Source organism: Aethalodelphis obliquidens, unplaced genomic scaffold, assembly GCF_003676395.1.
Source record: "Aethalodelphis obliquidens isolate GAN/ISIS:26980383/991018 unplaced genomic scaffold, ASM367639v1 scaffold28, whole genome shotgun sequence".
Taxonomy (NCBI): Eukaryota; Metazoa; Chordata; class Mammalia; order Artiodactyla; family Delphinidae; genus Aethalodelphis; species Aethalodelphis obliquidens.
This window is the reverse complement of record NW_020837972.1, coordinates 6395567-6418323: the sequence shown is the minus strand read 5'-3', so window position 1 is coordinate 6418323 and position 22757 is coordinate 6395567. Positions and strand designations below refer to the sequence as shown.

At 52.5% G+C, this 22757-nt stretch overlaps 1 protein-coding gene across 4 annotated transcripts in view; it reads left to right on the top strand.

Annotated features, from left to right (window-relative positions):
- The window catches only part of SSH1 (slingshot protein phosphatase 1), a 57067-nt gene extending 41992 nt beyond the window's left edge, over positions 1-15075 (top strand). For all 4 annotated transcript variants that reach the window (XM_027124472.1, XM_027124471.1, XM_027124473.1 and 1 more), the window contains 7 exons: positions 775-868; positions 1602-1730; positions 4170-4216; positions 5918-6064; positions 7607-7807; positions 9889-10432; positions 13716-15075. In XM_027124472.1, coding sequence (XP_026980273.1) covers positions 775-868; positions 1602-1730; positions 4170-4216; positions 5918-6064; positions 7607-7807; positions 9889-10432; positions 13716-14942 — 2389 coding nt within the window. In that variant the 3' untranslated portion in view covers positions 14943-15075. The remainder of the gene's footprint in view (positions 1-774; positions 869-1601; positions 1731-4169; positions 4217-5917; positions 6065-7606; positions 7808-9888; positions 10433-13715) is intronic.
- The last annotated feature ends 7682 nt before the right edge of the window (positions 15076-22757 follow it).

The following is a 22757-nucleotide window of genomic DNA, read 5'->3' as shown; positions in this document are numbered from 1 at the left end:
GCCGAGGGCGGCCAGCTCTGAGGCGGCAGCGCTGCCCCACGTGGCCCGAGGCCACGCTCCATTAACTCTAGTTCCAGAAGGAGGGAGCCGCTCTCTCCTTCTCTCCTGGTTGGGACCCTCCTCCCCAGAGCATAATGTTCCTTGGGGACACCACACGTAGGAAGGCTGTGGACCGAGGGGGGCCCGCCGAATGTGGGGAGGACCGGGAGCCACGTAGTATGAGGCCTCAAGGAAACTACGAGAGCATTGGTTAGGATACATGCCTTTGAACATATGAAGGGGCGTGATGTACAAGAAGGATTGTCGCGGTCCGTGTGGCCCCAGGGTTAGAACCAGGCTGATGCGTAGAAGTTGCAGGGAAACACATAGATTTTGGTTCCGTGTAAGCGTGTAAGGAGGTAACAGGAGCCGGATGCAGCTGGGGCCATGGGCTGCCTGAAGACACAGTGATGTCCTCAGCAGAGTCTAGGGGGTCTGGGCCATGGGGATGTCGCATGGCGGTTCCAGCATCCGGCCCTGAGAGGCTGAGGCTCTCCAGACCCGCAGGACGAGTCCGCTTCCCAACCACTGTTTGCCCCCTTGGTCTGCCGTCCTCTCTGGTGGCCCCTGGGCGACTTCCCTGTCCCTCTCCCCTTCTCGCTGAGAACGTGCCCAAGCCGTGTTCCGTGTAGCCCGGGAGCAGCTGGGGTTTCTGTGAACGCCGACCGCAGGCTTCCCGTGGCTTCCCGTGGCTTCCCATGGCTCTGCGCTTTCCTGAATGTGATTTCTCTCCAGGCCAACTGAAGGGGAGAGGACGGAGCGTCTCATCAAAGCCAAACTCCGGAGCATCATGATGAGTCAGGACCTGGAGAACGTGACGTCCAAGGAAGTAAGAGCGCTTCCCTGCTGGGTGGGCCGGAGGTCATGGGCATCCCTGTGTCCTGTTGCCCTAGCGCAGCCTGGGTCGGGTAGATCTAAGAGGTTGAAGTTGCCTTTTTAAAAAGCCATATACAATCTGTTTATTAATTAGTGCATGTAAAAAAATCCTATTGTGATACCTTCCAAAGCAAGATGAAACTGCCTTTTAATGTTTTTCTCGATTACTTTTTTCTTTTTTCTGTTGCCCTTTGTCCAAGGAATGCAATGAATTGTAGTCACAGCTTAAACTACGTAGATCTAAGAGGTTGAAATTGCCATTTATAAAAGTCACGTACAATCTTTTTGTGAATTAATACATAATAAACCCTTTCGTGATACCTTCCAAAGCAAGGTGAAATGGATTTTACGTTTTCACGGTGATAGATTTGATAACTGGAAAAGCGTAAGTTTTTTCAACTCAGTAGAAAAGATCCCAAGGGAATCAAATTCCTTCTTTCAAATAATAAACGTCCCATAGTCAGGTTCACATTGAGGCCGAGTAGCCTGCATTCCCACCACCCACGCGTGTGTGCAGCGTGTTTAAGTGCACATGTGCTTACTCTGAAAAAAGCCCAAAAAACACTTTTGAAAACAGTCATAGTTCATGTTGTGACTTTATTACTTCTTTGGAGAAACTGTTTTTTGTTTTTTGTTTTTGTTTTTTTTTAAACAAACGCCCTTTCCTAATATTTTCCACTCCGCAGATCCGTAATGAATTAGAGAAACAGATGAACTGTAACTTGAAAGAATTCAAGGAATTCATAGACAACGAGATGCTCCTTATCTTGGGACAGATGGACAAGCCCTCCCTCATCTTCGACCACCTTTATCTCGTAAGAGGCACAGCGCACGGCAGGGTCTGGTTTGGGAAACGTAAATCAGACCGTGATTTGTTTGGAGTTTGCAGCAAGTCATAGAGGGGGAGAAACTTGAGTTCCTGGAGCCTCCGTCCTGACTTTTACGGGAACTCCCCTCTTGACCCCTTTTCTCTGGCCTGCAGCCTACGGGTTTGCTCGAGAGCCAGATGTTTGCGCCGCAGCTCCCAGCTGAGCTGCGGGGAGTTGTTTGAAAGCTCTCTGGCTGGCAACCGTTTTCAGATGCACACCACCCTCCACCTTCATCGGTCACTAACAGAAACCCCCTCCAGATGGTCTGCGAACTAAAAAAACCCCAGTTACTAAAGGGAACACCCGCGCCTAACCCCAGAATTATGCCTCCTCGTCCCGAGACATGAGAAACAGCAGAGGAGACAGACCAAACGCCTGAAACGCAGCATCCCTCCCCCACACCCCCGCTTGTCCCCAAGCTGCCCCCTGCCCTGCTCCCAGAGCCCGTGGAGGCAGCAGGCCCTGCTGACACAGCCGGCGGGGCCTGCACATCCCTCTCTTCACTCCGTCCCTCAGTCAGATTTTCTTAAAGCTGTAAGTCTCCATAGAAGGCAGCTGGCAAGTTTTCAAAGTCAGGGGGTTATAGAGGAAGGCACGCTACTAGTTAGTGAGGCAGCACGGTGCGATGGAAACCGGACCCACCCAGCAGGTTCCCACTCCCCAGCCTGACCAGCCAGGTGCCCGGGGGCAAGTCTCTTGGCCTCTCCTTTCCTTCATCCTGTACCTCAGGGGATGAATATGAGGATTAAGTTAGTACACATTTAAAGCACTGAGTGCGGTTTCCATAGGCACTCAAAAATGGTACCCATCGTTCGAGCAGGAATCACATCCTTGGAAAGTCCAGGACGTGTATTTGCTGCCAGAGGCATGAATGACTGTGTTTTCTGCCTGTAGGAAGTAATCAGTAGTTCCCCAAATGTGTATGTCATGGTACATATTTAACGTATTAAATATATATTTAACGCATTTATATATATATTGATCTATATACATAGATCTATAAATGTTCAGTGTATATATATTTAAATGTGTATAGATGTGTGGATTTGAAGCCTGAATCTTGAAAGCAGCCCCGGCTCTAAATCCTCTCTGGGAAGTTGATTGTTTTCCCTGGTGGACACAGAACTGAAGGCGCCTCGGCCCGTCTCTCCACTAGGTGGTGATCACAGCAAGAGGATGCTCACAGGCTTAGCAGAGCTTTTGTTATTTTTTCAGTGTGGTTTGGTGCTTTATGTCACTTTTTCCATGAGAGATACTAAAGGAATTTTTATGTTTGAGCCTCTCCCTCCAATATGAAAATCCAGCTAGTGCCCACATGCTGCCAGCTCCATCGGGGCCCCTGCAGCCCCTGCATCTGGAGCCGTCCACCCTCTCGGGAAAGGAAGCTTATAGGGAGACCAAGAGGGTGCTTTTGCTTTGTGACTCTGTGTCGATTGCATTTCCTAAGAGCAAAGTGATGTTTTTTTCTTGGTTTTTCCCTTCTGTGTTCTTTGCCTGCTCAGAAATGGGGGGTTTTGGGTTTTTTTTAAATACCATTTTTAAAGTATGAAGTTAAAACATGTTACAGAAAGTTAGGAAATATAAGTTGAAGGAAGAAAATTTAAAAGCATTCTCAATTTCACAAATCCAGAGGCAGTCACTGGTAACACTTTGGTATGTTTGTTTTTCTATCTAATGGGTTTTTTTTAAATGCATTTATAGCTTCTTAAAAAAGACAGAGAAAGAAAAGGAAAGAACTGTACTGTTTGATTATATAGTTTTGTATCCTGCTTTAAAAATTTTTTTTTCGTTACGTGGTATTTCCCTGTGTCATTAAATATCCTCCAAAAGTACGATTTATTTTAACGGCTCCATCATATGATCTCTTCTTGTCGGACCTTTGGGTGGTTTCTGCTGTTTTGTTATAAATAACCGTAAATATCCTTGTACATATACCTCTGTGAATTCTGGGTGTTTCCTCGGGGTAGCTTTTTGTAAGTGGAATTTCTAGGTCAGAGGGTGGGAACTTTTTTAATATTGCCAAATACTTCCCAGAAAAGGTAAACCAATTCCTGCTCTAATCAGTGGTATGTGGAAGCGCCCTCTCCCGCGTGGGAGGTCAGAGGTCACTGCCTCTGGTGACAGGACCCTGCTGGAGTCTTAGGAAAGGGAGTGATGAGAGGGGGCAGGGTTTCCTCGACCAGCCCCTTTCCCTGACAGTGCCACGAACTCCTGGGGAACCTGCTCTGATACCGGCCTCTTTGTATCAGCTCTCTTATCGGCCTCTGAGTCCAGGGGCCCATGAGATAGCCATCACCGTCAGGGCTAGCGCACACCGTGCATCCCGTAAGCAGCTCTGAGGCTGACGTGTGACACTCACGGGGGTTTGTGTGATCTGTCCCCCAGGGCTCTGAATGGAATGCATCCAATCTGGAGGAACTGCAGGGCTCAGGGTGAGTCTGCTCCCCTTGTCTTCCCTCATCCTTCCAGGCAGCTTAGAAACACTCAGCTCAGCCGTCCATTCGAAGCCGAGCCCTGGCGCTGCCTGCCTGCCTGGAATTGCCCACCCCAGTCTCCAAAGCAGCTGCCAGCCTGATTTGCATAGCTAAACAGATGTGCTTCAGAATGCCACCTCCTGAATAATTCATGGGTTTTAGATTTTACTGGGGTTTAGAAATGTGTGTGTCAGGGAGAATGATTCTAAATCACCCTCAAATAGTATAGGACAGCCTGGGTGCTGATGTGGCCACGAGTCCCCCCCCCGCAGCCCCCTGCCCTGCAGAGATGCTGAGAGCACCAGTGTGGACACACTTACCGGTGGGCCAGTCAGCAACCCTGCTCCCCGGACCACTCCTGGTTCTCTCTGTGGTTGTACTTTTGAGCCTGGTGGGAATCTTGCAGCTAAATGCTCAGCGTTGGCCAGAAACACATGCCTGTCTCAATCCGAGAAAGACTCGGCAGCAGGGATAAAAAATGCTTAAACCTAGACCTTCAAGAACAGATGTCTGGACATTTTTTAAAAAAACAACACAGCCACAAAATCACCATCCTGTGGGTCTGACATGATGGCATTTTTGAATTACTGCATTTAAAAGTCAAGACTAAACAAAATCTTAAAATATATCTTTAGAACTACTGGTTAAGATGTGTTCTTTCAAGAGAAAGTGATCTTAAAGTATAGGGTGATGCTGTCCATGCTTTATCTTGCTGGGAATAAATAAATGATTTTAAAGGTTTTTCTTTTTTTTCCAAAGCATTTATAAGTATTGCTCTTATGAAATCTATTTGAGGTGTTTTCAAACTCCTGAAGTTATATTGGTCTTCCAGGAATGTAAGTATTAAGGTTAGAGAACTATAGAACCTGAGTTAGCTGCGTTAGCAGACCCTCCCAACTATTTATTTATTTACAGCCTGCCTTGTTTCAAAAAGGAGTTAAGGCAGTTCCCAAGGACATAAAAAATGGATGGATATATTCAGGTTTTTAACTACTCAAAAGTGGAGACGTTGGTTTTATTTATTTATTTATTTTTCTTTTGCTGTATGCGGGCCTCTCACTGTTGTGGCCTGTCCCGGGCCTCACGCTGTCGTGGCCTCTCCCATTGCCGAGCACAGGCTCCGGACGCGCAGGCTCAGCGGCCATGGCTCACGGGCCCAGCCGCTCCACGGCATGTGGAATCTTCCCGGACCGGGGCACAAACCCGCGTCCCCTGCATCGGCAGGCGGACTCTGAACCACTGCGCCACCAGGGAAGCCCTGGTTTTATTTTACTTTTTTAAAAGCCTCTGTATACTCGTAATAGTTACGAATTTTGAAACTTCAAAGGAGTTAAGAAGTGTATTTAGGTGATACGTGTGATTACTTTCCAGAATCAACGTTACTCAGCAATGCTTTGGGTGGAGCTTTCTTTTTATAAGTTTTTTAGGCAGAAATTTGTTTTTTATCATAAATATAATGGATTCTCATCATGTAGAGGGTATTTAGAAGATACCAAAAAAAACCCCAAAGACCACCACTATGAAGTCCTGCCATAAAAACACAGACCCTTTATAAATGTGTATTTAATCTTTTCTCTGCTCAGTTTGTCGTTACTTTGGTTTTTGTCGATCCACGTTCTGATTCTCCAATTTGTTCTTTTTTTTTTTTTCTCATTGCAGTGTTGACTACATTTTAAACGTCACTAGAGAAATAGATAATTTTTTCCCTGGCTTATTTGCGTATCATAACATCCGAGTCTATGATGAAGAGACCACAGACCTCCTCGCCCACTGGAACGAGGCGTACCATTTTATAAACAAAGCAAAGTAAGTGGGCGGAGAAGTCAGAGAAACCAGGCTGGGGAAGAAGCTGACCGGCAGCCGCAGGGTGGGCAGACATTAATGGTGACCCCAGATACAGCTGCCTCCTGGCTTGAGGGGCCTGTGACGTCTGATGGGCCTCTGGTTTTAGAGTGCTGGACCCCAAGCATCGAAAGGGCCAAGTCATTGATCTTCTCCAGGGGTCCCCAAATGAGCTCGTTCTCTTTCACCTGCCATGACATTTGACCCCCGTTTCGTCATTAGCACTGGCTGCAGGCAAGGCCCCCGTACCAAGCGGACACTCTTGGGAGCTCTGTGCGTGGGGAGTCGCAGAGCCAGAGGAGAGAGGAGGGCGGGCAGATCGTACATGACTCAGAGCACCTTTGGGGCTGCTTCCCTGGAGAAATCTACTCAGAAATCTACTCGGGCAGATGCCCTGAGCTGTGGCCCACCTCCACCTGAGTTAGTGTGACTCCTGTTCACGTAGAATGGGATGGACCATCAGAGGTCCCCATTGCCCCGAGCCTGTCACTGCTGTCACGTGTCTTTTGTCCTCACCTTATTCTCCTGTGGAACAGCTGTGTCTCACTGAAGTCAGGACCAGAAAGAGACAACTCTTTGAGATGCTCTCAAGAGACACTTCCTCTTCTGCTTTGCACCCAGGTCAAAGCTCCATGATGTAGGACCAAATCTTAGTTCCCCTGGGTTCCTGGGGGATAGACTTTGGCAGTCCAAAAAAACCCCTGAGGTTTGAGGATGAACTTTAAGCTTGGGGTATAGGAAATGAGCCTGCTCCCGCCGAGCAGGTGTGCTGCTTCTAATGTAGGCAGGCTGGCCGGCCTACCTCCTGTACAAACAAACTTTCACGGGTGCAGCCCTCCCTAGCCTGGTGCCCCTCACCTTTGTGAGCAGGCGACAGCTAGAGCAACAGTGTTCCTGGCCTTGCCATGTCTGTTAAATCAGCCTCGCCTGGGCTGGTACCGTCTCCCTACAAAAAGCCTATCGGCCCATCTGTTTCCTTTGGCTTCTTTCTCTGCTGGCCAAGTCAAGTGCTGCGGACTTACGCTGGCTCCTTGACTCTCCTGTCTGCCGAGGCACTCTCTCTGCCAGGGGCCCGGTGGCTTTCAGCTTGCTGACCCTGTTTCTCTACAGTAACCTGCTCCCTGTCTCCATCTGCTCTAGCAGCTGAGTGAGTAGCCTGTGCAAATACCCCTTTCGCTGCCCAGTTGCTTCATGCCTGAGGGGCTCTGGTCTCCCGGCCGATCCCAGCCACCTGGGAAGGCCCCCGAATGGGGAGCTTTCTCCCTGCAAAACTTGGCCAGGCCAGGCCAGATTGATCTTGATTTCCCATTGTATGCTAATTGATTTTGAAGTGAAGTTATTTCCTACTGAGGGCGTGTGGACGTCTGCTGCCTAAACATCAGGACCTCAGAGGGTTTGGGCAATGAGATAACTTCAGGGTTTAAAAAAAAAAGATCCCTTGTGCCAGGCCTGAGAGAATGCCGTTGTATCAACTTTTGCCTTCGCCCCCCACCCCCGTGGCTGCAGGAGGAACCACTCCAAGTGCCTGGTACATTGCAAAATGGGCGTCAGTCGCTCTGCTTCCACGGTCATAGCCTACGCGATGAAGGAATTTGGCTGGCCCCTGGAGAAAGCCTACAACTACGTGAAGCAAAAACGCAGCATCACACGCCCCAACGCGGGCTTTATGAGGCAGCTGTCTGAGTATGAAGGCATCTTGGACGCCAGGTGGGTGCCTGTCTGCAGAGAATTGGCAGAGCCGAGCTCCAGAAGCCCTGCCGCCCAGCCGGCCGGGGCTGCCGGCCACATCCCAGCCGTGCTCCCGTTTGGCCCAGCGGTGGCTTCCACAGCCAAAATCCTGCCTCTTGGGGTCGGGGGGAGCTGGTTTGAGAAAAACAACGATTGTTTGGGGTTTGATTAGTGGTTTCCAGGAGGGATCTGTGCTTATTGTGTTGGCACGTAAAGCTGTTTTGCAGTTGGAGGGAGCAGGGCACGGCTTCCAATCCAAGGCAGGACTCCGTGTGAGTCTCGGCCCGGGGCTGCCCCGTTTCCTGAGCACCTGCTCTGTGCCAAGCCCGTGCCAGGCTTCACCGCAGGGCAGCTCCAGGGACTGCAGAGGCAGCCCTGGGCCCGCTGCTGACGAGCTGGTAGCTCAGGGGAAGCTCATCAATCTTCCCCCCCACCCCCGCCTCAGTCTCCTCTTCCGAGTTAAGAACTAATCCCCCGATAGGATTGTTGTAAAATTTCCACGAGCACCGTGCAGCTGCTTCGCTAGACCCGGCTCACGGTCAGTGATGTCATAGCTGCTTTGTAATTCTCTACCCACCACCTCCACCCACCCACCCCACCATGAAAAAGGTCTGCAGAGGACAGGGGATCCCCCATTTGTGGGGAGTAAGGAACTGACGCTGGAGGTTAAGGTGTCCCATGTCACACAGCCAGTGGGCGGCCCAGGGATCGGGGGGCACGCCCGGGTCTGTCAGCCTCTGGGGCTCCCGTGCAAGGTGATCCTACCCCCATGGAGGGGTCCCCCAGTGACCCCAGGTGGATCGCTGCTGGACTTAGGGACTCACTTTCCCCCCGTTCCTTTTCTGTTCAATCTGTCCAAGGCCTCGCTGGGTTGTTTCTGCCTGGTGTTGTGAGGAGGCCACAGGCTAAGTCCACCAGCTTCTTGGCCACGTTTGGGGAAGCAACTGGCGGGTCTGGAGAACAGCTCCGGACATCTCTGGACTCCTTCACTGTCAACCAGAGAGCAGCTGGACAGGTGCTCAGGCAGGGCCGAGGGGGACAGCGGGGGAGGAGGAAGGGGCACATTCTGCTCTCGCCTCCGGTAGCCCTTCAGTCATTTGCTGCCATCAGGGGTTTGCAGGCCCACCAGGGGTTGCCAGGCCAGGTTCACAGCAGCACAGCACTGACCTTGAATTATAGCCCCGTCTGCGGGCCCACTTGGCCTTGCACGGAACGTGCACACAGAGCAGACGGCCGTGAATGACCGTGTTGCTCCCTCGCATTGAAGAGCAACAGCAAACCCTTAGTTTGCACGCCCTTCTATGTTTACTTCTTTCTCCTCTTAACCGTCGCCACCCTGGATGTTGGTGATCCTCTGAGGTTAATGGAGGCAACTCACTTACCTGATTTCACTCTGAGCCTCTTTCTTCTTTTTTTTTTTTAACCCTCACGTTTAAGAAATGTGTCATAAAAGTAATAACACAGCATTAGAAGACTTATTTTAAAAACTGACCTGTAATCTCTCTGACCTACACAAATATTTCCAATTTTCTGGCATCTCCCCAGCTTTATTCAGGTGCATTACGTGTTTACATGGTCGCGTTAGTGTGTATAAGTCTTTATCGACTCTCTACTTTGATCCGCGTTACTTCCCTACGACGTAAGTAGGAGAGGATGGGGTTTCTTATTTGACAGATGGGGAAACAGAGACGGAACATCCGTGGCATGACCAGGTTCGCCAGGAGAGCTGGGACACTAGGATCATGATAGGATTCCAGGTCCAGACCCCCTTCCCATGTCTGCGATATCCTTATCACATGACAAAGTTGTTTACGTGATCCCACGTGGGTCATACGTGCGGGATGCCATATGTACGGGAGCCATGATGACTTAGGGTCCTAAGGCTATTTCCGTCATTCTCGAATTTCTTGGGGGTCAATGAACCGAGAGAGGCTTTACCCAGGTGAGCCCCTGGTGTCCACCCGGGCCTTGGACTGCTCCTTGCTTGCTCCCCACCCCCTTCCTCCCAGGACCCTTGGGCACTGGCATCTGCTAGACCTTCCTCTGCTTTCCTTCCCCAGCAAACAACGGCACAACAAGCTGTGGCGCCAGCAGCCTGTGGATGACCCAGCGGGGCCTGGGGACTTCCTGCCGGAGACCCTGGACGGCAGCCCGGAAGCCCAGCCGCCCTGCCTGGATGCCGCCGCCCAGCCTGGGTTCCCGGGCAGCGGGACCCCGGGGGGACCCGCTCTCCCCTGCTGTCTCCAGCGACTCTCAGACCCCCTGTTGCACTGCCCCAGAGACGAGACGGGCGGCTGGGTCCACCTGGAGGATCTGGAGAGGGATGCTCTGCTGGAAGAAGCCGCTCAGCCGGCAGAGGCATCCAAGCCGGCCGGACACGCCCCAGGAGGTCCTGGACTCTGTGAGAAGGAAGTGAAGAAGAAACCAGAGTTTGGGAGCCCCCACGCCCGGGGTGGCGCGTCGCCGCAGGTGGAGGAGATGGAAAGGGAGGAGGCCCCGGGAGCAGGGAAGTGGGGGCAGCCTGTTACTGAGCTCGATAACCTGCTGAATTGGGAAAACCTAAATAACAACAACAGCAAGAGGAGCTGCCCGGACGACTTCGAGGTAGGCCTGGGGCCGCGAGGGGGTGGCGGCACGCACGCCATTTCTGCCCCGGGGGCAGCCCCGCAACAGCTGGCTCTGCCAGCTCAGTGGGTGGCTTTCCGTGCGATTCCGCAGGCCGACGGGGATGGTAGATGACGGAGGACCCGGGACCCCTGGGGAATGGTGACCATCCCCCACGCCCTCTTCACCCCGGTGCCTCATTCACGTCTGAGGCAGAGTTTCAAAGTCTTTCCTTTTTTCTTATGTAAAACATAAAACATATAACTTATGGGAATTTCCTGGCGGTCCGGTGGTTGGGACTCCGCGCTTCCACTGCAGGGGGCCCGGGTTCGATCCCTGGTCAGGGAGTTAAGATCCCGCATGCCACAAGCCATGGCCAAAAAAACCCCACAAAACATATAACTTCTCACTCAGCTTCAGCCTTTACCAGTGTGTGGCTTTTCTTCCTTTCATCTCACCCCCATCCGCGTTCCCATACCCTGGATTCTCCTGAAACAAATCAAATCCCAGATCTGTCGTTTCCATCCCAAACGCTTCCGTTTATAACCTATAACCATAACACCGCTGCCACCTTGAAAAAGCCGACATCATCAAGTATCTAGCCTTGCAACTCAGACTCTAATGCTTAATTAACTCCAGCAGTCCCTCGTAGCTCTCATACTTGGTGGGTTATTTGCAACAGGGCTTTTGCCTCAACCTGCCACTTATTCAGAAAATCAAGAATTCCTCCAGCTTTTTTCCTCCTCCAAGTGGCCCACGCGTGGAGGCTGGTTTCGTGGAGGGACGTCCTCTGTTGCCTGGTCTTGGGTTCTGCCCTCTGCTCTGCTGCTGGCTCGCCCTGGCCCGGGGGCAGGAAGCTTCATTTCCCATGGCCTGACCACCCACCTCCTGGGCCAGCTGTGATTATCTAGTAAGAGCACTGGGGAGGCAGATAGAGGCATCCCCTTGTACAGAGAGTTCGCCATCATCACGTTATAATGCAAACAAAACTGGGAAGTTAAATCTCCCGTACTCCAAATCAGGACCCAGATTCCAAACTGAATAGTAATTACTCTCGAATTTCCCTCACCGCTCACCTTCCCTTTAAAGAGCAAATGCCCATCAAGATAGATGATATAAAACCTCTCTGTCCGGGACAGTGGTACCTCGGTTGGTCCGAGATGACGTAGCTGTGAGTCGTAGAACGGGGACCACGAGAGAAGCCTGGATAAGAAGATAAACGAAGGACCCAGCCTTCCTTTTCTGGCTAGAGCGTGGATGGGTGACATTATCTAGGGAATAGGACCTAGAGACAGGCATCCATTCACTTGTTCAAGTTGTGTTTATTAACTCCGGGGCCAGATTGGTGAGGGGGTACAGCTGTAAGGTAGTTCAACACACGTGGTCTTACAGGGAGATGGGAGGTAAACATGTGAGGATGTAACAAAGAAAACATACAGGTGGTGCTCGGTGTGGTGACACGGGTAAGGTGGGAGGGGAGGGGATGAGACGGAGCTGGCCACGCAGAGCGCCAGGAGGAGAATCTTCTGGGCCCCAGGCCCCTGAGGGTGGAAAGCTTGGCCTGGTTGAGGGGCAGTGGCTGAGGTGCAGTTGGACAGGTGGCCGGGCACGCGGGGCCTTGGGGCATGATGGCAGGGCCCTGCGCGTTTCCTCCCAGGGCGCTGGGAAGCACGGGAGGGCGTTAGGTGGTTGGTGACAAGGCCCCTCTGGCAGTGGTCTGCAGGCAGACTGATGGGGTGAGATGGAAGCCAGGCATCTGAGATGGGGGTGGCTCAGAGGATGGGACAGGGACCGAAATGCACAGCTTAGGAGGCATCCAGAGACAGGGCCCTCGGCGGGCAGGGACTGTCTTGCTCGTAGCCCCTGCGCCCAGTGCAAGGCCTGGCACAGGACAGGCATGCTCCCTAAGTAGGAGCTGGATGAATGAATTCCCTCCTCCCTTGTCTCCCCATGAGCTCTGAAAGGTGCTCTCAAATCTCCCACCGTGGTAGATTTTACCACGGTTTAGGGCGTTAGATTCTAAAGGTTTTAGAAGAAACAAACATATAGACACTTTGGTCAAAGCTTCAGGAAAATGTCTGTGTTCGGTCCTCACCACAGGGGTGACCAAGCCCCACTGGTCGACCTGGAAACCAGCCCCAGGAATCCTGACCAGGATAGGGTCCTGCAGGAGACCTGGCCCCCTACCTGCCCCACCAGGCGCTCTCCACACACCCCCTTGCAAGCCTCCAGGAATCGGGGCTGGGTTTCCCATTGACTCCTCCAGGACTGCACCGGACCCTGACTCCTTAGCTTGCGGGGACCTCGGGCTGCCACACAGGATGGTACGAGTCCCTGACACGACAGAGGGGCAGGGAGAAACCTTTTGCCAAGAAGGCTTGGTTTTCAGCCGCCTCAGGAGTCTCACAGTGAAACAACTCGCGAGGGAAGAGTCACCCTCTTGCCTCCACTTCTGCGGTTCTCGGCTGGGTCTTGGCCCAGAAGAGCAGCCCTGGTGCCTCTCGATGGGCGCATGAGGGAGTGAGGGCTTGGCCTGCCCATCAGGAGGAGGGCGGGATGGAGAGGCCCACGTTGAGCTCGCGGAGACCCCCAGTGGCCAGAGGCAGGGCGTCTCTTGGGAAGTGGTGCAAACGTGCTTTCCACTGGTGTATGAAACCCACCTCTGCCTGGCTCCCTCCTCGGGGTCGTGGGCACCCGTGTTTGGGTCTGTGTTAGAGTCTTTCCCGAACCGTTTCTGCCTTTGGCCACCTCTCTGTGAAGAGCACAGTTAGATGGTCGTTCCTTGGAGCCATGCTCTGTTGTGCCAGACAGGAAGGGTGCTGTCTTCAGGCTGCAGACTCCAGACCCTTTCTGAAAGGGAGACACAGCTACTGTGCCAGAAATGTTATTTCACTAATTCTCACGAGGCCGTGAGGGGAAAGGGTGAGGCGAAGTCACTCTGGTTTCCAGGCAACACCAGAGGCTGGAGAGGGTCATTTGGTGCAAGTGGCGGAGGCGGAGTTGAGAAGGGAGGCCCTTGGAGGCCCTGCTCCTGGCCATGTGGCCGAAGGTTTGCCCAGGACTGTGGGCTCGTAGCTTCCGGGAAGTTCGATTCAGTGTCTCTAACTCATCCCTAACCTGCATTAGTCACGGTCATATGGGTTCCGAGAGGGCCGTATCCCAGCCCCAGCTGAAGTGAGAGCACTGCCAGCCCAGTGCCTGCCCCAGCCCTGCCTCCTGCCCTTCTTGTACTTTTCGGGCTTAGGCTTGCGTCACGCCCTCACGATGTTCTTGTCCTTTTCAGCACGATGCGATCTTTGGGATCCTTAACAAAGTGAAGCCTTCCTACAAATCCTGCGCCGACTGCATGTACCCTGCAGCCAGCGGGATTCCCGAGGCCTTCGGGGAGCGATGCAAGAACCCCGGTGCTCCCGCCATCTGCACCCAGCCCACCTTCCTGCCCCACCTCACGTCTTCCCCCATGGCCCATGTGGCCAGCAGGTCCCGAGCTTCAGAGAAACTGTCCTCTGGCCCAACCGAAACTCCCCCATGCCTACCACCAGCAGGCTCGAGGAGGCCAGACATCAGTAGCCCTGGGGCTGGGGCTGCCCCAGAGCTACCAGCCAGCCTTTTGGAACCTTCCAGAGAGACTCACAAAGTCCTACCAAAGTCCCTCCTTTTGAAGAATTCTCACTGTGTTAAGAACGCTCCCAACATGGAAGTAGCGAAGGACGACTCGCCACCCAAGAAAGATCCGAAGCCAGCCAAGGACCTGCGGCTCCTGTTCAGTAAAGAAGCCGAGAAACCGACAGCCAACAGCTACCTGATGCAGCACCAGGAATCCATCATCCAGCTGCAGAAGGCGGGCTTGGTCCGTAAGCACACCAAAGAACTAGAGAGGCTGAAGGGCACGCCGGCCGACCTGGCGGCCCCCTGCAAGGATGGCCCCGCCAGCAGGCTGGAGGCCAGCATCCCCGAGGAGAGCCAGGACCCGGCTCTGCCTGGCCAGGCCCAGGGCGACGAGAAGCCCGAGGCTGGCCCCCCTCCGTCAGAAGGAGCCCCACTGAAGAGCCCCCCGCTCTTCCTCTGCCGCCCAGACCACACCAGTCACTTCTCAAAAGACTTCCTGAAGACCATCTGCTACACCCCGACCTCATCCTCCATGAGCTCCAACCTGACCCGGAGCTCAAGCAGCGACAGCATCCACAGCGTCCGTGGGAAGCCCGGGTTGGTGAAGCAGCGCACGCAGGAGATCGAGACCCGGCTCCGGCTGGCAGGCCTCACGGTCTCATCCCCGCTCAAGCGCTCTCACTCCCTCGCCAAGCTCGGGAGCCTCAACCTCTCGACGGAGGACCTGTCCAGCGAGGCCGACGTGTCCACCGTGGCTGACTCCCAGGATGCCAGGTTGAGCGAGTCTTCCTTCTTGCATGAGCCCCCAGTGGCCCCCAGGAACCCAACTGCAACCTCTAAACCATCAGGGAAATCTGCCCCGGAAAACTTGAAAAGCCCTTCGTGGATGAGCAAAAGCTGACCCGCCTTTGGCTGCGTTTGGACTTCTGTGATCCCTCCTTTAGTTTCACTGTGGATTTTGGTCCACCCCTTCTGTCTTGATTTCCTTTAAATAATTGGCGTTATCCTTACTTTTCCTCCCCTCTTGCGGCAAAGGGGAGAAGAAGAAACAACAATACCTAACATACAGCACAAGAAGAAAGGGGAGCATTGGTTTTGTGGCCTGGGGGAACCAGCAGCTGTTGACCAGTAGACTCTGACTCCAAATGAGGTGTTCCGGGTGCTTCTCGTGTGTTAAGAAGAGCATTTATACAGCGATGCACACACATCAAAAATCCTCTGGCACGGGGCTTCCCTGGTGATGCAGTGGTTAAGAATCCGCCTGCCAATGCAGGGGACATGGGTTCGAGCCCTGGCCCGGGAAGACCCCACATGCCGCAGAGCAACTAAGCCCATGCGCCACAACTACCGAGCCTGCGCTCATAGAGCTCATGCTCCGCAACAAGAGAAGCCACGACAATAAGAAGCCCGCTCACCGCAGTGAAGAGCAGCCCCTGCTCGCCACAACTAGAGAAATCCCGTGCACAGCAATGAAGACCCAACACAGCCAAAAAACAAAACATCCTCCGGCACAACCTGCAAAGGAATAGCTGTGGCATTGGCATCGCCACCACGGCACGTGTCCTAGCTCATTCAGGCCCTTCTGGGAAAACTCCTGGATGGCAATAGAAGTCCTACCTCTGATCCTGCTCTGCTTTTTATTTTTAAACTCCAATAATGACCAAGGCTCATTCCAGGGAAAAATGCTGTGTCAGAAAAGATTTTTCCGAAAGAGAACTTTCTGTTGTGCGGTTGTCAGGACCCCAAAAAGTATTAAGACTTTTAAGGTGCCTGCGCCAAACACTGCTAGTTAAAGTGACACGAAGGCGCGAATGCTGCTGTCAGACCAACTCCAGGGTGAGTGGAGGTCCTCTGAGCAGCTGACTTGCCTGTCCTGGCGTGTTGTCACAGCTGAGTGACGTGTGTCTGGCCGGCCCTGGGGTGAGGTGGGGGGAAATGTGTGTGGGGTCCTCAGTTTGTTGCTAAAGGTCAGTCTTCAGTTGTCCCCCATCTGGGGAGAAGGACCCACAAAGTATCATTGAGTCTTATCTGCTGCGGAACCCAATGCGGTCGTGTTGTGGTTCGTAGGGACTCAAGTGTCTGGCGGGGCCGGGGATTCTGAGATGTGGGTCACCCCATCAGGAGCCCCAGCACTCAGGTTCATTAGGTCACATGTACTCAAGTTTGGGGAGGAAAAGGAGATTTCAGCAGTGAGGAACGCTCAGTCACTCTCAAGGAACAACTTAGCAGCAGCTTCTCTGAGAAGTGGGACTGGGGGAAGCCCTGGCAGGTGTTTACAGTCGCCCCTTCCTGCGGTGAGAACGCTGCTTCCTGTTTCTCTGCGGCTCTTCCCAGCGGGCAGGACAGCGCGTGGTCCTGAGTGTCTCTGGGAGTAGTCCCTCTAAGGATCTTGAGTGGAGGGACTCCTCTGATGTTGGCCAGCAAGACAGGATGTTAAAATATTTTGGAGAGAGAGAAGAGGTCTGTTAAGTTTAATTCAGGGGTCAGCAAACCATGGTGTATGGCCCCAAGAGCTAAGATTGTTTTTTATAGTTTTAAGGGATTATCAAAAAATTAACAAATAGGCGACAGAGACCATGTAGCCTGCAAAGCCTAAGCTAGCTACCTTGCAATCAGGCTCTTTATAGAAAACTTTCGCCGAGCCCTGGCCAGTGAAACTAGAAATCCTTCAAGGGCCAGCCAAATTCCAAACGTGGGCAAATGAGTCGCCCTCTTACGTTGGTCAGAACCGGGCCCCCAAGAGTAGCCCAGGCAGGGTCTGCAGGAAGAAGGCTAGTCCGTATTTCAGCTAGTGGGTAGAGTTTTTGCAAAAACCCTCTCTCCGGAAACTTTTTCTCCCTGGCCTTATTTTTTTTATTAAAGTATACGTTATTTTACCCTATCGGAATTTGTTTTCCCACCACTGTCAACTGAAATCAGCTTAAAAGGTGATTATCCACTTATTGCGGAAAACCCAGTTGGGTTTCCTCCTCTCTCTCAGCCAACAAGAGCACAGTCTCAAAAAATATATATCAGGTTCAGTGTTTTGCCAAATTAAATTTCATGTGGTGGATCAACTTTTGTGTCAAAATAATTCTTTAAATTTGATGATGCCAGGCTTATGTTGGTTTTTTAACCATGCCTGGGTATGATACAGTTTTGAAGACCTTAATTTTGAAAGCCATAATTTTTCTTATCCAGTTAAAGGGTGGGAGGAGGATTACGAATCCTAGTGGGTCTCTGGCTTTTGGCAAAGTTATCCATTCGCTGTCGGGAGCTAGTCTATCGGTATCTAAACAGACCAGGGCCCAGGTGCCCATCATCAGAGCAAAATGAAGCGTTCTTGATGGATGACACTGTAGCCTGGAGAAGAGGGTGAAGGTTTTTCTCTGAGACCCAGATCCGTGGCACACAAACATATGGCAGATTGCTATTTTAAATGTTACACTAACAAGACAAGAGCATTCTCCCAGGCTTGGAGACACCTTGGCAAAGACAGATTCATACCGGTCTCTGAAAAGCCATAAGCTGTGCCACATCTTGACCAGTGCTTCACCTGTAAGCTTAGCAGATGGGGGAGATTCCGAATGGAGGCGGCAGTGGTTTATGCTGTGAAAGTCACTGATTTTGGTGACCGCCATCTTCGTGGAATGCCTTTGTCGAACTAGGCGAGAACAAAAGCTTTCTAAATAAGCTCAGTACCCTGTGAATTCAGCTGCATTTCCTCTTCCACCTCACCTTTCCCTCCCTTGCACTCTCATTCACGTGGCATGCCAAAATTAGAGCGAACTCCTCTAGGTCTTCCTCTTGCAACGATACAGGGAGGTCTTCTCATCAAGTTTTGTTGTGTCGAAGAGGAGAGGTGGTCACAGAGAGAGGGGAAACCGTGCTGCCCTTGATCGGGACCTGACCTTGCCGATTTCCATGTCTTTGCCTTGTAGCTACTTCAGGGCCTTGGAGCAATGTGCATCATTCCATGAACTTCTTGACAACAAGGTTCTTGCCCCCAGTCTCACCTGCCTCCTTGGTCTCAGTGCAGGCACCAGTGCCAACCTCTCGGCTGCCAGACAGCTCTCTGCTGGGTGGAGGTACCCGGTCCATCAGGTTACTCTGTCCAGCTCCCTTCCGCTCCATCCCACCCTCTCCAGCTAAAAAGCATTCCAGCCCTTTCTAAAGCCTTTTCCCTCCTGGATAAGCCCAGAGGATGCCTGGGATGGAACCAAAGAGGCCATAGAATTAACATCGTCAGGACAACCCTGTACGTCGGCACTGTGCACAGGTGCCATCCCAGGAGGCTGATGGATCCCCTGCTCCCCTGGGGCCCCTGCTCCCTAGTGAGAGGAAATGCTGTCATGTAGTCGAGAGCATGTGAGTAACCTCACCCAAAGTGTCCGAAGAGCGACTTGCTGTCTGTTGGCTGGAAACGCTTGGTGCCAGAACACATTTCCCAGAACCCTGCTCTGGCTCGCCACCCGGCAGGGCTTCCCCGCACCCACGCGGCCGGCACAGTGACGGCCGCCCCTTCACCTCCAGCAGGGGAGCCGGGTGGGCAGGAGATTTGTGACATCGGGACAGCGTGGTGCAGGGTCACCGGCTGCTGTCCCACCCCCAGCGTCTCCCCGACGCGGCATGCCAAATGAAGGTACTTATGGACCCCCGTGCTCAGCTCCTTGGTCTTTTTATTGTCTGCTCTGCAGTTGAATACGTATGTGTATGAGTTCACTCTGCACAAATATATATGTTTGAATCTGTCTGTCTGTCACTTGAATCAGAGCATCACGTGCATCCCTCCTCCCTCACGTACACGCACACTGTGTCTCCCGAGCTATGAAGCGGGTCACCTTGAACGGTCTGGAGCGATGCAGTGCGGTGCTGCCCTCGGTGGGTGTGGATGTGACCACCTCGTCTTTGTCTTGCAGTGGGTGCTGCAGCCCCGGCCTGTGTCGGTCTCTTAGCAGGAGTCTTAGAACCAGACCCCCGGTCCTCTGCTGTCCTTTCTGTCGGCCGCGCTGCTCACGGAGATGGCCGCTCCCTCCCTGCCTCCTTCCTGACACTGTAATTATTGTTTTACAATCGAGTGCCTTAATAATAGTTTACAAATACTGTGTATTTATGGGCAACCGTTAAGCTCTCGCCTTCTGTGATTGGATACTTTGCCTCGTCAGTGGTGGTTGGCGTTTTAGGGCTGGAGCTTGCCTGCCCCGTGCTTGTGCTGGTCTGTTGTGCGGCTTCTCGCACCTGCCCGCAGCCAGGCCAGGAGCGTTGCTAGAAACGGCGCTGGCGGTTTCTGTTGGCAAGGCGGGCACGGTTTCAGCCACGGCCCGGTCCGTAGTAAGCGAGGAAAGAACGGGATTGGTTTGCTGGCCAGCCGGGGGGGTGGCGCAGTCCAGGCTCCCCCTGGACCGCAGCCCAGCCCCTCCCCTGTTCCCCCCATCACGCAACTGTACTCCTGTTCAGTAGAGTTTTTATTACCACCTAGGCCCCCCCTGTTTCCCTCTCTACTGGTATCCTGAGCTCTTTGCAACAAAATGCAGGTACAGACCGCCATCAGGAGCTCCACAAGATGGGCTGCCCTTTGGTTGTCAGAAGCCGCCAGTGGGTTCCAGTGTGTTGTGTTATGATATCAATGATTTTTTTTATTATATTGTTTTTCTTCTTGTTTTTTTTTACATTATATATTTAAAAGGCAGTATCTTTTGTACTGTGAATTTGCAGTAGAAGACGCAGAATGCACTTTTTTTTTTTTTTTACTTCTGTTGGTGTGTACTGTATATAGTCTGTGTGCTTCCTGTGATGAAAATAAACTTTTTCTTTATAAATGCCTGATGACCTCCAAACTTGTGCCAAAAGGCAACAGCCTCTTCCGCCCTTGCCAGGAGACTCGGTTGCAGCTTCGTCATCACGATGGCCGGTCTTGACTGGGCATCTGCCATATGCTGGGCCCCATGCTAAACACCTGGACAGGTGAGACCAAAGAAAGAACCAGGGGAAGAAGGTCAGCTCCTGCAGGAATCATCCTTTTTCCTCCTGATCTCGCCAGTAAGGAAGAGCAGGCCCAGTTGTGGGTGGTCACTCGTATACCAAAGCAACCTGTCCCGTCCCTCCACCCCACCACCAGGGTGGGACTTGGACTTGGGGTGGCATCTCTCCCTGCACAAGCGCTAGAGCTAGAGGTGTGCTCAACAGAACCACCTTAGCTGCCCACACGGGAGAGGGGACAGTGGGAGCTCACTGTGGCTAGCGGCCAAGGCAGGAACCCCAGGGAATCCCAGTCGCTGGACACAGCAGAGGCTCATCTCGTGCTCAGGTCACAGTCCACGGCAGGTCAGAGCTTCTGGTGGCTCTCCTCCCTTGGTATCTAAGCCAAGTCAGGCTGCTTCCAACAGAAAACCCTGCCTTCCTGGAGTTCCGTGCATCTCGCCGTGCCGCAGGGCAAAGAGCATGGGACTCACATTCCCTCTTCACCGCCTTCGGGTGCCACACATTACATTCCAACGCGCGAGTCACGTGGGTGAGCACTGACCATCTGCCGCTAGTGCCTTGACGTGACCATGAAATTCCAGCGCCTGTGGATCCAGAGAAGACTTTGTTTAGTTCACCTAGACTTGCTCTGCCCCTCACCTGGACTCACAGGACGAGAAGGCAAGTTTTTCACTTTACAAAAAGAATTAGAACCGTCAGGCGGACCAGGTTACTCTCATTTGCCGATTACCACATTGAGCCCTTCTAGGAAAATCTACACGTGAAGCCAAAGTATGGTTAGGAATTGCTTATTCAGTAGGAAATCAAAGCAAGAGGTGAGTGGCGTGACTACTCATTGGTACCACCAAGCTGTAATGCAGCCCTCTCTGTAAGAGGTTTTTGGAACTGAACCACTGAGGGTCGTGGTTCAGGAAGCTCATCCTAGGAAAGGCTGGAGACACCTAACAAATTCTCTTCGGGCTGCAAACGTGAAACAGAGGCTGAGGGTGGGGCCCAGCACTCTGTATGATTCCCATGGATTCCCTGGGAATTCTGATGCCATGTTTAGAAACCATTGAAATAAGAACGTGATGCAATTGAGTAGGCTTTCCCTTTGCTAGTTACAATCACATTCCACACATGCGTTCTGGAGACAACCCCCACCCACATCGCCCTTGCAGAATGTGGGTGTTCCCAGATCATCAGATACTCTTTCACTCAAGTCCTCGGAGAACCTTCCTGTAACTAACTGCTTTGATCCTGATTTCGTCCTCCTAGTAGCAATCCTGAGGTTGAATGTGATCCCAGGTCTCGCCGGCAGGGGGCGTGGTTGTGCAGGGGGGGAGCTGCATGGGGGGGGGGGGGGGGGAGGCCCCTCTTGGCAAGATGCTTGGAAGAGGTTCCAGAAAGCAGACCATGGAGGACAACGTGGCATTTCAAAAGGATTCACTTCATGGTAGGAAAGCCCTTTCCAAAGATGACCAGCCGCAGTGCACAAAGTGAGCTCTGCCCAGAAAACACCACTCACCCACCCCTGCGCCCTCAACGAGGGAGCAGAACCACACTTCTGAGACTTCCACGTACCCAGCACTTTAAAGAATCCCGTTGAATCCTCCAAAGGCCCTGTTGACGTTACCCTCCGTTTACAGTTGAAGAATCAGGCCTGCAGAGTGTAAGTCATTTGTCCAAGGTTACATCTAAAAAGTGGTGAAGCCAGGAGGTACTGCTCCTTCCCCACCTGAAACCCTCTGGGAGCTGCCCCCCACCCCAGAAGTAGGAAGCTGCGAGCTGAAGCTGCCTCTGATCTCCCTGTAGGTACCAGCAAGAAAACATCCGAGTCAGAGATGAAGCCTCCAGCCCTTGGGAAATCTGACCCACTTCATGCTCCAAAGGCTATCCGGGCGGCACAAGGTGTGTTTCCCTCCCCCAAATCGGATTCATCGTATTTTGCCTTTAAAGGGAAGCTGCTTATGCACCCTGCAGTATACTTGCAAAGGGTCCCGTTTTAGCCCCAAATTCCTTTTTTTGTAAATGGTTTCAGCAAGTCGAGCGTCAGCATTTGCGTGAGCAGAAACCGCAGCACAGAAAAGGATACACGGGAATCTGACCCTAAGAGACAGGTTCTCCCACAAGCGGTCGGAGGTGCCGAGCTCCCTCTGGTTTTGAAATAGGATGTCGCAACGGGTGAAGGACGATGCTACCTACCTCAAGGGGGCAATAATTTGAGAATTAGCTGATAATGTATGTAGACCTCTTCTGCCTGGCACACCACTCGCTGAGTAAGTCAGTGGCAGCTCTTACTGTTGGTACTGGCAGGAGGGATGGAGGGGAGGGAGGGGAAAAGGAAGTAAACTGCACTGAGCATCTACTACTCGCAGGTGTTTCATGTGTGTTGCTGAGTTGATCCTCACAGTGGATGTGACTGTTTTACAAACGAAGAGGTGGAAGCTCAGAGAGCTTAGGTCACCTGGATAAGGGCCACACAGCCAGGAAGGGACAGAAGCTTGGGGTGCCTGACTCCAAACTCATACACTTTCTACCCCACCATCTTCTCTCCAAAGAAGACAGCCTTTAATGTACTTAGTGCGTAGTAAGCACTCAGTAAATATCAGATGAGAGTAAATGAACGAAATATGCTGTGAAAATGGGGCCCAAGTTTCATTCACCAAGACTGGGAAAGCTTGGGGACACCCATGACCGCCTAAACCACGTTCTCCCAGGACAGGGACATGAATCAGACACCTCTGGGGCCCCAGCACACTGGGCTTGGCACACT